The 15999-nt window shown below is 32.3% G+C and overlaps 1 protein-coding gene across 4 annotated transcripts; it reads right to left on the bottom strand.

The window, feature by feature from the left end:
• Positions 1-95: 95 nt before the first annotated feature.
• Positions 96-15758, bottom strand: Nep2 (M13 family metallopeptidase neprilysin 2). Of its 4 annotated transcripts, none has more exons than XM_081985585.1 (12): positions 15521-15756; positions 6613-6749; positions 5699-5828; positions 5523-5642; positions 5333-5469; positions 5086-5279; positions 4321-4497; positions 4109-4258; positions 3588-4055; positions 3370-3538; positions 3068-3318; positions 96-587 (listed from the first exon to the last, which is right to left on the bottom strand). In XM_081985585.1, the coding sequence occupies exons 1-12, from the start codon at positions 15550-15552 to the stop codon at positions 249-251; spliced, it is 2304 nt and encodes a 767-aa protein (XP_081841711.1). In that variant the 5' UTR covers positions 15553-15756; the 3' UTR covers positions 96-248. The 4 variants fall into 4 exon arrangements, with proteins under 4 accessions (XP_081841711.1, XP_081841709.1, XP_081841712.1 ...); XM_081985583.1 differs by lacking the exon at positions 15521-15756 and adding an exon at positions 8973-9176; XM_081985586.1 differs by lacking the exon at positions 96-587 and adding an exon at positions 1059-2037 and having other exon boundaries at positions 15521-15758.
• Positions 15759-15999: the final 241 nt, after the last annotated feature.

Here is a 15999-nt window from a genome sequence, read left to right as displayed (position 1 = left end):
TTCTCAAAGTTGATGCTTATGGAATAATTTGGCGCGAGATTGAATTGTTTAACTGTTTTACTTTGAGTGACAACGATACAATAAAACACTGCAAATAGAGCTAATTTTTGTCTGTTTATAATAACAAAAAAATATACAATTTCTATAATACTTCTTCAGATACTTTAAGCATCAAGTTCAACTCAATAAAACCCATTCCATTTCCCAAATCATTCTCAATCTCATTCATTTACATCTTCCAACATTTCCTACCAAATTTTACACTTCTTTTCCGGGTTCATTCTCGAACCAACGGGACAATTGAAATCCTTGGCGAATTGATCGGTGTTGCTCATCGGTCCTAGGATTCTAAATTGAGCCGGGGAATGGTACCCGGTCAAAATCCTCAATTTTAGAGTTTGAGGACGGTATCGGGCGCACCAACTGTTGCCCGCCGCAATCCAGAACATTTGGTTCGGGGTGAACGGGAGGCCGGGTAAGTAAGGCTCGACTCCGTTGCGTTTCGTCCATTTTTGGTAAGCTAGGTAAGCTTCTTTGATTCCACCGTTATCGGCAATGTTCTCGCCTTGGGTGTTGATTCCGTTTAACTACAATGTTTATTTAATTTTAGCTTAAATTTGTGACATATAACTTAAAATCTGTACGATAAGGACAAATTGTCGTATTAAAAAGGTTTGTCTTCTAAATAATTATAAAAATGGCACAAAGTGGTTTTTTTATGCAACATTTAGAAGAAGAGAGTAGTAAAATTACAGTCTTGCATGTGCTTGAACTGGATCATACTCGTATGATTGCATTTTGTTAGTATCTGCTTATATTAAGTCTAATATGAAAAACTTACCTTATAAAGAAATATGTACACAAAAGCTACTTGCAACAGCACTGAAAAGTGTTTTATTCATAAAAACAAAGCATTCTGAAGGTGTATGTACAATCCTTCTGTAGATACAGAATCATGCCGGAAAGTAGTGGCAGTTAGGCTCGATTAAGCAACATAAAACTACCCCTTTCACCGGACCAATCAAGACAAAAAGCGATCAAAGTAATAAAACTATAACTTGGTATGTGTACTGAAACCTTTATTTTAATGATTTATGGAAAACAGTAGATGATAACAGATCAATCTTAAGTAATATTGTTACTATTTGAATTTTGACCGAGTTGAGTTGCCCGATTTTGCGTTTTACTGTAACAATTAAGTGTTCGACACATGGTAAGTGATCGTTTAACTTATTTTTGATAACGTTAATTAGTGATAAAATTGAGTTTATTCGCCTACACACATAGAGTCCCCAGGGTAGAAAAACGTATTTGATTCCATGCTGAAATTCAACTGAATTTGAAGTATAACAAAATGTAGAAAATTCGAGAACTAAAATGGCTTTTAGCACTATACTGCACCATGACGGTTTGTGCATTTAAGACATAGTGGACAAAATAAGTAGAAATTTTCTCTTGGATCTAACCTAAACCTCTAATTGCAATGAGATAATTTAACAGTACGATGAAAACTGAGTTGCTCCAAACTTAGCTCTGATACAGAGCATGCAAATCCACAGACCATTAAAAAAAGTAGACATCAAAGTGATTGTCTTTTTTAATAATCTTTGGCCCAATCTAACACACTGTAACAATAACACAATCAAATCATCACGCACAAACCAAAAGTCATCACTTTATCAGTCATTCTTTGCACTTCTACCACACTTGGCACTTGTTGACCGGATTCATTTTCGAGCCTTTCGGGCAATTAAAATCTTTGGCAAAATTATCCATATCACTCAAAGGTACTATGACTCGATATTTGTCCGGGACATGTTCGTCGGTCACCACCATTTGACGAAGTTCCTCGTCTCGAACTGCAGAGCACCAGATACTCGCAGCCGATATCCAAAACATTTGATTGGCGTTATAATTCAATCCTGGTAAATATGGTTCTTCACCATTACGATTAATCCACCTCATATAAGCCAGGTAGGACTGTTTGATCCCTCCCAGATCGGCGATATTTTCGCCTTGAGTGTTTATCCCGTTCAGCTGCAAGAGGAAGGTTACGGGCGTGTTAGTTTGTACCATGCAGAAACATCCCAGCTGCAGGCTAAAGCAAGTTTGTAAAGAGAGGAAGAGTTACAACGACTTTTGGTTGTTTTGCAACTCCATAGATTACACAATGAAAAAAAGCTAGAAGTAAACCATTCAAGCTTGATTTTGTAATGGATGTAGCAGGTTAAATGTTTGATTATGGTAGAATGAAACGTTACATTATCAGATTTTAAACTCGAATTCTGGCTATAAGATATAGAAGAATTAACCGACACTTTCTTTTTCGTATCATGATTACCGTTTTTTTTAGTTGATTTTGAACTTACAGATGCATCACAAATGGGAAAATTTTCATTATTTACATGATATTCATTGCTGCCTCCTGTAATCATACTTTATTTTTGCAATTTTTCATATTTTCAATCAATACCTACCGTAATTATTTATTGCCTTTAAGATGACCGTTTATTATATTTTCAAGAATTTTTCGTAATAAAATTTAAAATAAAACTGTAAGCTTTTTGGATTTAATGATGATATTTGACACTTTTTAACTGTCTATTTTGCTTTTTGACACCTTTTTCTATTTTTCAGTTTTTTTTTATAATTGCATTTTGATAATGAAGAAGTTTAACGTAATAAGAGTTTAATAATCACTAGTACCCCATTATAAACTTATACGAAATAAATCACATGACTTCTGGGACACTTTTGCTAGAAAAGGATTACTCAAATTCCGCCGAAATGCTTTACAATTTGTCGTTTTTGAGATATTTTATTTATTTCATAGACCATTTTATTATTGTATTATGTTGATTTATAGCATTTTTACTGTACTTTTTCCATGTAAATTTCATTAGTTTATTTACAAGTAACTGTTCTATTTTCAGATATTGTGCAATTGACAACTTAATGAGAAGAATAATTTGTTTTTCCACCAACCAGTAAGCACTACCACATACCCCACACACAACTAACCATAACTAGATACATGAAAGCTTCTATAACAAATTCAAGTACTTACGTTCAGTTTTAACTCTGGAACTGTGTAATTACCATACTGATCGATTATACACTGTGCTTTTTCCATAAACGCTTTTTTCGTCTCGTCCTGCCACCAGTCCACTAAGTTACCTTCTTTGTCAAACTGTCGTCCTTGGTCGTCGAAACCGTGAGTGATTTCGTGACCGATCACAAAACCGATAGCTCCGTAGTTCATGTATTTAGGCCTGTCTGCGTTGAAGAATACCCCTTGCAAAATACCAGCAGGAAATTCTAGAAATTTTTGATTTTATATGTGATAGTTGTAAGCGTGTGGTGACTTACGAATGCTGTTTTCAATAGCTGAGTAAAAAGCATTGACTACTGCAGGTCTTCCATGAGTAATCCAGTCGGTTTTGTTCACAGGTTGGCGAAGTCTCTTGAATGAGAATCTGGTTCCGAATAACGTCAAGTTCAAAATTGACTTCAAATAGTGAGTTTCGTCCAACTCCAACTGAAATTCAACTTTGAATTGTTGCTAACTAAACAAAAAACAAACTTACATCACCGTAAAACTCTTCTAAGTTCTTATCGTTCAACATTTCATCAGGATATCCAATGTGAGTGGACATAGACTTGGCCTTATCCAAAGCATTTTGTTTGGTTTTCTCGTCCATCCAATCAACTTTATGTAAAATATCCTGAAATTCCTCTCGGATATCGGCCACCATTTCCTTGGCATTCTGTCTGGCTTCTTCGTGGAAGAATTTCCTCACGTACAAAGCTCCAGCCGCGATCGATAGACTACCAGCAGACACATCAATACATTCTTTCCATCTGGCTTCTCTTTCTGTCCTGCCAGTTACAATGGTACTGTAGTCTTGTTGTCTTTTTCTAAGGGCCTCATTCAGGTAGGAGACTGAGGAAGCTGCCGCTCTCCACATGACGTAGTTGGCTTGGACTCTTTTAGGTGTTCTGGCTATTAGAGCCTCGAAATCAGTAATGTACTTGGGAATACTCACGACGATTACCTAAATTTATGATTTTTCTTCAAATAAGTTTAAGAAAAATTTTAATAAATTACCTCATCAGGGGTAACTTTGATATCAGGAGCTAGAAGAGTGTTGATATACTCCAACCAAGGAATACTAGGGAATTTGTCTTGCATTTCTCGAATACTCATGGGATTGTAAAGAGCAGTGGCGTTACGACGTTTTTCGCTTGGAAGTGAGATCTAAAACCACCAAAAGCATCCTTTATTGCAAATATTTTTTTTTTTTAAAAATGGTCAATTACGTTAGCTAGCTTCATTTCAAATTCTAGAGAATCCTTAAGTTCTTTAGTGGCCCTTTCACGTTCAGCTCCAAATATAACAGCAATATCCACCATGTAGTCGTAGTAAGCTTTTACCAATTTTTCATCAAACCCTTTGGTGAGGAATTCCCTTCGTAAGCCTAAAGAGGCTTGGTCAAGCTGAAAATTGCAGCATTTTGTGGTGAATTACCGTTCTATGCAATGGGACCGGAAATTCATTGTTACTTTCTGTTTTTGTGCAATCTTATTTGTATGTCAAGCAAAACACATTAGGATCACAAGATTTCATTGAATGGTTTAATAATAATTGTATGGAAATTAGGAGAGTATAGTGTTCTTTCAGGTCATTATACTTGAATCGGATTCATAATTTGTACCAGTAGGCCCAATTATCCTTTAAAGTTGCATTAACCAGATTCCGGGTGTGTTTTAAACATTAACGTACTTAAAGATGCCTAAAAGTGCATAAAATTAACTGCTTACTAATTATCCAACCAATTAAAACAAAGCTCTAGCAGATTCTGGACATTAAGAGCCTTTTAGCTGGCACAAAACTTGCTGGTAAATTAAGAAAATTGCCTTTACTGATCCAATTCGAATAGAATCACTTTTAAGACAATTCCAGTAATAATCCAGTGTTGTTGCATTATTGTCAATTATAGTAGTAGAAATGTTATAATGTTCATAAAAGCATGAGCTGCCAAATTGACTACTGACTGTATTAAACAACATTCAATTTCTACTTACATCTATAATCCTCTTGGTTGAATTTTTCACATCAATCCCAACTGAAAAGTCAATAAAATAGTCCACACTGTATCCAGCTTTTCGGAACTTGTATACCGATTGTCTCCAGTCAAAACTACCTTCATCCCATTTGGCTCCATCTAAAGCTGGCCATCCTCCTAAGTTCTTCAAAATGGCGTTGATTGTAGTTAATCCTGCAATTTTTACTATCAAATTGTGTGATTCAATATTAGGCAGATAATCTCACCATCAGCCTCAATTTCCGTTTTATTCATACAAGCTTTGTAGAGTTTCTTAGTAAGTTGGAAAGGTTTTGGTTCGTCTTCTTTGATTGGTTCTTCAATCATTTTTCTTAGTTGTTCTTGGAGTTCATCACTTATAATACTAAAACAAAAAGCAATATTGCAAATCAGTATGTACGAGAGTACCAAAATTACCTGAATGAAGTAACTGAAGATTTATCGTCTGGTATAATAGTTTTTTTGATAAAGTTTCCACAAGTGAATTCGTAAAAATCATCGCAAGGATCTACAGATTGGTCCATGTACTCCAATACCCTAAAAAAATTATTTTACAGTTTATAATAACATGGTTTATAGGAATAGCAACTCACCTGGAGGCTGTATGTATACACCCGGGGGTCAAACATAACTTTTTCTCGGTCCCAGCTTTCGAATCGTTATCAGGGGCATTGATTACGAAGATTTGCGGACCTTGCAAAGCTTGGGCGGTGAAATGAGTATCTGAAATTTAATTTTTGTTTTTAAATCTCGTTGCTACAGGTTATTGCTCCTTAAGAGCTATTATTTATGTATTTCTCAAGTCAAGCGTTTCACTAGGTGTTATGACAGGGCCTAATAATAATGTAATCATGCTTCAATTTCCGTTCTACATATTTTGATTGCATATCTAGTTAATTTATTCTCTAGTTTCGGATTAATCAGCATGAAGATACTTATCTGCTGCGGATCTTTGTTGACAACAGATTTGAAATTAAATTGGTTTAGGTGCAGTCGTTTTACACTGCATTTTTTGCATTTCAATATGAAAGTGAAGTTTGATGCAATCTTAAATATTATGATACAAAGTAAGTTAATTTTACAGGATTTCTGCTTTTACATTTAAATCGAGATAATACATTATTTCAGTTGGTATGAAGTTTTCTTTAGTTTCAGACTCAACCTGTATAAAAGTAGATAAAAGTCAAAAAGTTTATGTTTTTGTCTCTTAACAATCTTAACACTTGTGGTTTTTCAAAATGATTTACTTAAATATATAATTTTGTCACAGAAATTTAATTTTAAACTTATTAAAATTTTACTGTTAATGCAATTTGCAGTTTTACTTCTTTCTAGCCTCACAATTTACTTTTCGAATTTTTTTGAGCTCTAAAATAGACATTCAAATTTACTTGAAAACTGTTACTCCTGCACTGTTACGTGTGCATTTCAGTTTTATTTGGGCTACCGTATATCATTTTCACTATTTTTTAATACCAGAATTGATGTAAATAACAAATATACTTACTAGCAACTGTCTTATTCCTATTGTACAAAACACTGGCTAAAGCTATAACTAATGAGATTCCAATTGCTAACACTACTGCTGTGGTTAATGTGAGACATCGTTCCATGCTCGTCCTCCTTTTCCACCATGTTGGATTCCTGCAACAAAAAGTCTCAAATCAGTTTAATTTCTTTACCTAAAAATCACAAGTAACAATCAAATAGTATCGTTTTTGTTTGATATGATTTCCAAGTAATTTGCGTCCTTTAGCTGGTGACAGATTTAAGTGGGCATGTTTTGCAACAATACAAAACTCTGCAAACACTGATGATAAAATTTCTAATAATTCTTAATTAGATTAATACGTTATTAAGACGTTCCTGTAAATTTTTTGCAATCTAGAGCAATGACTTAACATGGTGTGCAAATGTTAAGGTCGTCGCCTTGATTTCGGGTGTGGTCACTCTAGATTTTTGGTTAATAAGGTCGACGTGATAATGCAAGGAGGTCAAAATACTACTTTTCTACTCATATACAAGTACTGTTATTGTTGTGTGACGTTAAATCATTGAAGATTAAAGTGAAGAACGTAACAAATGATGGATTATTTGATAGTATTGATTTGATTAATATACATATCAGCTTATTAAAAGATAAGATGTTACGTTTATAGTGCTTATACAGCATTTTTTGTTATTTCCTGTCTGACTGATTATAGTAGCTCGAGTAAATCTTTTTTTACATTCTTCGTATAAAATTATCTATGACCTAGGCCAATAATACTTAAAAAAACAACTTTTTACTAAGGTAACCAGAATACTGATACACTCAACCTTAAGAATGGAAGATCTAAACTTAAAACCACAAAATTAAGATAGTTTATTTTAATCGTGTATAGAAATACCTGTGTAATCGTTTATTGGCTTGTTTGTTATTGAAAAAGTTCATATACTCAACAGTTTATATGAAGTAACAGCACTTAAATCACTGCTGTTGTCATATTAGCAGTGACTTTCAAGCAAATGATGAAACTCACCTTTTGTTAATAATAGACGATTAAAGTGAAGAGTTTATAAATTACAGTGTTGTTTTTTTAACAAAATAACATGTTTGTGTGAGTGATTTTTTATTAGACAGAAGGATTGGACAGAATGAGATTAGTTGGACGAAGTTTGTCTAAACATTTCTTTTGAATAGTTTTTCAGATACCGTCATTATTATACGCTAATTTATAATGAAAAAAATTAGTACCTGTCGAGATTATTTTAAAAAATTTAAAAAAAACGCCAAATAATTACTTCAAACTAATGAACAAGCATGCCAAATTTCATATAAGTTTAATTTTAGTTTATTAATTAAGATAAAAAAATTATATAGTTTATGACACTTATTTTTTATGTACTTTTTACCTTTCATAGTATCCTACAATCAATTTGGACCACCCTATATTTTCTAGCTAGAATTCAAAGAAATGTTAGCATTGATTGATCATGGGATATTGAAATTTGTTTAGTAGCCAATGGCTGTTCGTGATTGTTTGGCGATTAATTAGGAAAACTTTACGAGTTTTCCAGATATCTTAGCAAATTCATCAGCATGCCTGAGAATGGTATTTGAATAGATTTATAGTCAGTCTTTCTTGTATCAGTTTGCAAAAGTGTTGTTTTTGTCAAATAGTTCATTTGCCACTAATATCCTAATGAAAAGTGGACAGAACCTACTCAGAACTGAATCTATGACAATTTCAATGGTGCTTTTATAAAGATGTGTTTTTCATCTGATTTTGCCTCTAAGATAACGTGGAAAATGCTATAGACTCGTGAGAGATTACTCGAAAGGTCTGAAAAAGTTACACTGAAGCCTGGTTATCTTTAAATTTCTTAGAAATATCAAAAAATACTAGCTTAATAAGATGAAAATGAAATAATACATTTTGTTGTTGACAAGTTTTTGAGTAATGTTGAATTCAAGGTAATATTGTTATAATTGTGATGAGCAACAATGATTTTATTACTAACAAATTCTTAAAATTTTGTTTGTCAGTCATTTTTGTCATTAATTTTTCAGGAAAGATAAGTAATAATAATAATAATTCAACACAAAACATAAAGTGTACTGTAATACCCACTTTTTGTGTATTGTAAATACTGATTTTATAACAAATTGATTTTTTTTTACTTCAGAAATATTACAAATACGTTCGTTCAACTCCACATTCCCCAAAACGGTTTTTGACTCCCTTTTAACTGCTTTCACTTTTTTCCATGCTTTCTCTGTGTTCTTCATGTCACTGGTAATTAGATGATTGATTTTACTGGTTATTAATATTCCTATAATGGATTCGCATATTTTTTTCCTTGAGAAGCTCTAATTCTACTTACTTTCGTCCGTTCTTAGTTTGTTCTACAGTGGGAACACCGACGTAGTTCACATCGGTAAAGGAGGAGACCATTTTGGCCAACATGAAGAACAACCTCGTGACATAAAACGATTTACGGTGGTCAAACTTAAGAAAACTTGTTGCGTTTAAAGGACACTTCTTCGCACATACTCGACCGCATTATTCGCGTGTAAAACTTTGACTGAACCGAGATTGAAACCGATATTGGTATAATCAAATCAATATAAAGTTTATCGGACTTTTTATCAAAAACACAAGGTGTGTTATTATCTCGACAATAATTTGTTGTGAATAAGGTTGTCGTTGGTTATTTATGCCTTCGTCCGTAAACAGGTTTAAAATTCTGCTTCAACAGGACGTGGCATATTATCTCGTCTTCTATAAAACGAAAAGTTATCTAAAATTGCTAATAATATTTCTTATTATAGTCAGCTTAGTTGGAAGTGGAGTTACTAATTCAGTTCCACCCCCAAAATACTTCCTAGAACAATTAGTGGCATATAAACTATGTAATTGAAAATTACAAAGCATATATCTTATCTTCAATTAAGGTGATGATAAAAGTAAACAATTAAAATAATTTCTAATTTATTTTAGTGACGAATAAAAATCTAGGAATTTAGTTAAAAATAAAGACGTGAAAGTCTTACAAATGTCAAAAATACCTAAGAACAGAAAATAGTTAACTTTTATCTACAATTTTTGTATTTACAAACGGTGGCTTATGGTTTTGCCCTTGTATTGACTATTTACTATTACATTTTGTATAGACTTAAGACATTTACTTATCCCTTTTCTTAAAAAAAAAAACTAAAAAATAGTCAGTTTCTAAGCCTTAAAATATTTCTAATAAAATCACTTTTTAAGTATTTAAGATGTTTTTAAAAGTACCAAGCCTTTGTTGCAATTTGGTTTCAAATGCTCTCCAGATGCAAATCATCTATTGACATTTCAAAAATTTTAATTTTCAGAGATACTAACTGAAATTGTCTTTCGTGGCATTTTAAATGACTTTCCTGCATCTTCGATGGTATTTATCACAGGAATGGATCGGAACAGGCTCCGTGACGTCATTTGACATGTGTGTCACATGCTCAACGGTTTAAAAATGGCAATGATGTCACGTGGAAATGACTTAACAGGGAATTGTTGAATGGTTATTTTCATGCACCAGTTATTAAAACATAAGTTTAAATTGCACAATTGAACAATAAATGTATGATTCTCTTAAATTTGACAGCTGTTTGCCTTACGGTGTTATATTAGCACATTACTATGCATTATAAACAATACACAAAATTACATGGTAATTTGTTCCTCGTTCAATGACGTATCGATCAAAAACCCCAATTAATTGTGGTTACCAAAAGTGTTTCGTCATTTGAGTCCCATCCCTATTGATCGTTAAAAATAATCGTTACCATCATCAAGTCAATTCTTAATTCCCCTTTGTGTTTTGCGATTTTTTTGTTGATCATTCTCGGAACAACGCATAAACAACAAACGTTTTTAAAGGTGTAATTATAAATTAATCATAAAGATGATTGAATGGATTAAAGTCGTATTGAGTGATGATTTCATCGAACTTAAGACTTTGAAACGTTGTTGCGTGCATTTTGTTTAAAGCAAAAATTACGCGGAAACGAAAGAAAAAGCTACTTATCGCTACGCTCTCTAGATAGTAATTGGTTAGTAATTACACTTCAAAGTTTTAAAGAATCCAGTATTATAAGAAAGTTGTTCTTAAAAGCATCAACTTGAAAACCTAATTTTAGACTTGCTTAGCAAATTGTGCTAGTTTTCCAATTTTCGATACAATTTGTCAATACGATAATCAAAAATTCTGCTACTAGAACTCTAATAGATTTAGGTGGAACTAAAAACGAGATTAGAATATGTAATAGGAAAGTGAATGGTTTTACCTGTTTGCGATGCAAGCCATGTACCCTAAACTAGGTGAGAAAAGAGGTATTTCATGTTTAAAAATCGTCTTAAAGTCGATTATATACTAAAATCCTGCTAGGGTTTCAAGTGGAAACGCGTGTTCAAGAAAATTGTTATTTACGTTTGGCCATTTATTGCAAAAATATGGAAATTTTAATAACAAAACAAGCAGTGTTGTAGAAATAAACAAAATTTTTTTCCCGCACCAAGAACCTATTAATTACGTATAATTTTACCTAATACCTCACAATTCACTAAACCACTATTATTATAACAAATTTAAAACGGATTACTATTTTTTTTCGATTAAAGGTCTTCCTCAAATTTAAACCGGAAAAACCAGTGGATAAAACATTAACGAAACAAACCACAATTTTTTCACAACGTTTATTGTAATTTCAAGTTAATTTGCAACAACAAATCCTGCTTAAATTACTTAATTAGAGGCGGAAAAACTGTAATTATAGTTTATCATTTAATTGTATTTAAGTCAACCGACCGGCACCAAATGTCTGTCAATGGTAAAGCGGATGTTGAGCACAAAAGATGTTTGAATGGGATATTGTCGTTTGGTTTGAAATATGTTCGGAAATGCGTGGTTTTTGCCATTCTGGTTGAATCTATGTTAATGATTTACCAGTACTAGTGTACCATGAAGTCCCTTTATTGGAGTTATATTTAATAATAATTAAATATACTTTATTAGAGTTGTTTTTTTGGGTTATGGAAGAAGATTAGTATTCTGGAAATTACAATAGATTTAGGCAAGAGAAACTCATCAAATCTGGTCAAAATTAAGTACCTACCAACAATACAGTGTGTCACTCAAAAATGTCTAAATTGACCTTTTCTTAAAAAAGATAACAAACTGACATCCAAAACTGATTAAAAAGGGTTTGAGGCTTCCTTGTCAATTATTTCTTTATTTTAAGACCTTTTAAGCTGAATTTAGAATCTTTTAGGTCTTGATCACCAACGAGGTGTTCTTCCATGCTAATTTTGAGATTTGTCAAAGTTGTCGAAGCAGTTTGACCAAAGTGTAAAAAAAAAACAGTAAAAATACAAACTTTAAACCCTGGTTTAGGCTATGAAAATTAAATTTTAAATACCTGGTTGACCGGTATATACACAAAGATACAGAATGTGTTTTGATAAACACAGTTTTACATATTCATTTCCAGTTTTATCAGAAACATTTCATGTAAATCAGCCTTAATTTTGTATTCATATATTCTGGTAGTTTTCAAACAATTAAGTGCCATCGCAGTAAATCCGGTCACAATCTAAACACCAGCCACTACTAGGTACATATTTGCGCTAAGAATTGGCGGTTGACACGTAGTTCTACATTTTTTTTAGCGCACTTAAGTAATTTTCCGTCTCGGTTTGGTGACTTCGTAGGTTTTGACTGTGAAAGCAATATAGTCGCGATGTTTACACCAATTTCAGTTAAATTCAAGAGAATTGTCTGGTTTCGTAATTCGGCGATAAGGGGAAATGAAGGCTTGTTCGCAATAATTAATTATGAGAACCGTGCGAAACGGCTATTAGCCAGAACAAAACAGCAGCTAAAATGATTTTCACATTCGCAAACGACGAGCCTGTTTGGATATCGTATTAGATCTCTTTAGATGGGTCGAGCGAATTGGGTAAATCTTCCATGATGTCAATTGCTAACTTCGTCACGTTTTGTTTGAAACCTGATAGGACCTACTTTTGGAATAATTCAGTTTTAAGAGTCAGAAAATGAAAAAAGATTAAGTTACATCAAATTTGTTACAATAATTCACGATAATCGTGTTTAAAAAATGTAACATTACACCATTGTACAACTCACTAAAATTAAAGCATTTTTACGACACCAAAACGGTTTTTTATTTCACTTTTTCTTGTCTTCAGAGGTTGAACTTTCAAGTCACAATTATTAAAAATAGTTAGATGGGTAGGTTTATTATTGGTTCCACAAAAAACGGCATTAAATAATATCAGGTAGTTTGGACTGAAAAATAAATAATCATATCATAAGAATTATACACAAAATTTTCTGAACCATCATACATGCAATTTAAACTTCCGCATAAATGCGAAAATGATGACCGCATTATTATTAACAATTTTGTACTCAGATTCCGAACAAACGGACGATTTTCGTGGTATGTTTGTAAGCAAGTTAATTATTACAATTTTTAGGTCTTTTATAGTGAAATTAGCGATACCAGGAATTTTGCTGCTGATGTTAGTAAACCACCAAATTGGTACAGTTTTACACAATGGGTAGGTGTTTAATTTAGTGATTAACGAGACGAGATTATTCGTTATGTCAACGAAAGGGACAGAGCCAGGAAATAAAGTTGGCAATGATGACGGTGGATTTATGAACTGTTTTTTGCTGTAAAAATATTATTAAAGTAATTTTAATAAAATTGTGAATTAATCGTTATTCAGCCAAATGTAAAAATGGACCAGAAGAACGTCGGTGATTGCCTAACCAACGAACCATTAATACCAGTAATTTGCCAGTCCAGAGGTTTATTAAACTTGAAATTATGTGAAAATGCAATATTTTTGCCCCCTAATAACAAAGGCAAAGACAAACAACAATACGAATCTCGTTAGTGTCTCGTTAACAGTTTACCAAAGAGAAACCTCTTCGATTGGTGTACTTATACCATTATTTCAGTGTAAACAATTACATTGTAAAATTAGCCATTTTTGTTGTTTTTAGCACAAAGTCCGTCGTGCACCAGTTTCCTGGAATATCCACGATTTGCTGTTGCAATTTCAAACTCAAATAGGAAATTGAATTAAGTAAATAGTCCGGACTAGACAAATGTTGCTTTTCCATTTTATAGTAGCCAATATTATTACAAATGGATGATTTTAAGATTTTGATTTATTTGGTTTGTTTGTGCTTTTTGGATCTTTATTGGGTCAAGGCAATTTTTGTTCCTTAATTATTCCATTTAATTTAATAATAATTACAAACTTGACTATCAAGCGGAAAGTAGTACTTAATCTGTAATAAAAACCTCATCAAGACAGCAAAACTCTTATTTAAAAACTGAAAGTATTATATAAATCAGGACTAAAAAGTCGGTCAGCTAAAACGCGTGGGCTAATTACATTATTAAGCAATAATTCTACATGTTTATTAATAAGAAAATTTTTATGATCTCTGCTTAATAAGTATGAATTTTTATTGATTCTTTTATTTAACTGATTCTTTATTACGTCTTTACTAGAACATGTGCAAACAAGTCACTAAAAGAGTTCTGGTTAATACGTCGTTTGTAATTGTCTACTTCCTTGTTCGATTGAAAATAGTTTGTTCAAATTATTAGCAAAAATATAAATCGTGTTTCAAAAATAAAGGACAAGAATACAATAGCACAGTTTTCAATGAGAAAAATTGTACTTAATAGCATAAAAGATTGTATAAAAAATAGCCTCACTAATTAAATTTGCCAAAGGCATTTCGGAGATATAAAGTGTCACAAATGACTATGAATTTAGCTGTCTCGTTTATTTCAATGAGCAGTTTACTTCTACCAAAATAGTTTAAAACAATGAACTGTGTCAAAAATGTTTCTGGGCAATAATTTGTCTGTTTTTGCTATTTTAACAATGACAAACCAAGACACTAGTGAAAAATTCAACATCAACCAACAAAAGTGAAAAAAAATTTGTCTCAGTTTTTTGGTGAGTAGTTAAATTATGTTTTTCCTAATCACACATTTTCTTCAAAACATCAAACAAAAACACACTTTTTTAAACTAATTCAGTTAAAAAAATGTAACCACTAGATAACCTTGTCAGGAGTAAAAAATAGAAAATTGTCAAATTAATGTAACAATTTATTTTAACCGCAAATAAACTTTATGACTATAATTTTCGTGACTAAAAGTGTTTAGTGTAATTAGTTTCGTGTTAATAGATTTGTTGCAGTTGCACTTGTACGTTTCTGGTTAATTCAGACAAATACAACTTGGAAAATTTAAGTTTTACAAGGATTTTCATTTGTAGGAAGTTAATTGTGAAGTAAACGCTTGATGAAGCAATAACAAGTACCGTTCTTTAATTAATTTTTTTATTAAACCACTCTCTGTTTGTTTGGTTTTTAATAGCTTCTAGAGTCTATTTATATAGTGAATAATCCTAAATTGATAAAGGAGATTATTAATTTGTTGTTGATGGCCCAGATAGACAGACTGCATTCGTTTGAGTTAATTATGAATAGTTAATTATCTATTATCAAATCGAAGGTTGATTGGCAGGTTGGTTTTTTCAGGTCAATGTGTAAAAGCTACTTTACATTTTCCAATATAGGAGATTGTAATTTTTTTTTTTAGTTTACAAGTAGTCCGGTAGGTACTTTCATTTCTTTTTGCTGTACTAATGGAAAGTTGCTTAAATATTCACTTAAAATTATAATTAATTAAAAATTTTTTGGGAGAAAAAAATTAATTAAAAGTGGATTAGTTAATAATTGGAAAAATATGTTTTTACCAAACTAACTAAAAATTTTTTAAAATAGCATAGTAAACAAATTTCTGGTCGTTAAAAATGAATTTACATAAAACTTACTTGATAACGGTTTGTTTCACTCCGGAAGTCATGTTTCGGCACTAAAAAAAATATAACGGGCACTGGTTCTTCTACATGCACGCACGTTTAATGAAATAAGGCCAAACCAAAAAAAAAATTTTTTTTTTTGGAAAAACAAGCGCAAATGTATGTTTTCCTTTAACCGGTCATCGTCGCGTGTCGCGTTCCCGTTCGTAAATGGAAATCCTAATTTTGCCCGGTTTGAAAGATGAAAGTTAGTTGGGACCGTAGCCGGTCGCTTTATACCGTTTTTACAGGGGGGCGTCCCCCCCTCTGCACGACCGAGAAATTTTCGTTTTTGGTACCGCCACGCATAGTACCCATAGTAGCATCTTTGAAGACGATTGATGGATTCTTTGTTGTTTCTCATGGTATACCACAATGTCACGAGACAATTTTACATTAACAGATTTGTTGTTTTTGTGTAAATACTGAATTATGACCGGTACCTAATTTAT

This window comes from Ips typographus, linkage group LG8 (genome assembly GCF_016097725.1).
Source record: "Ips typographus isolate SLU linkage group LG8, UJ_Ityp_2.0, whole genome shotgun sequence".
In the NCBI taxonomy this organism is placed as follows: Eukaryota; Metazoa; Arthropoda; class Insecta; order Coleoptera; family Curculionidae; genus Ips; species Ips typographus.
The sequence above is the reverse complement of the archived record's forward strand: the minus strand, read 5'-3'. Positions and strand labels throughout refer to the sequence as shown.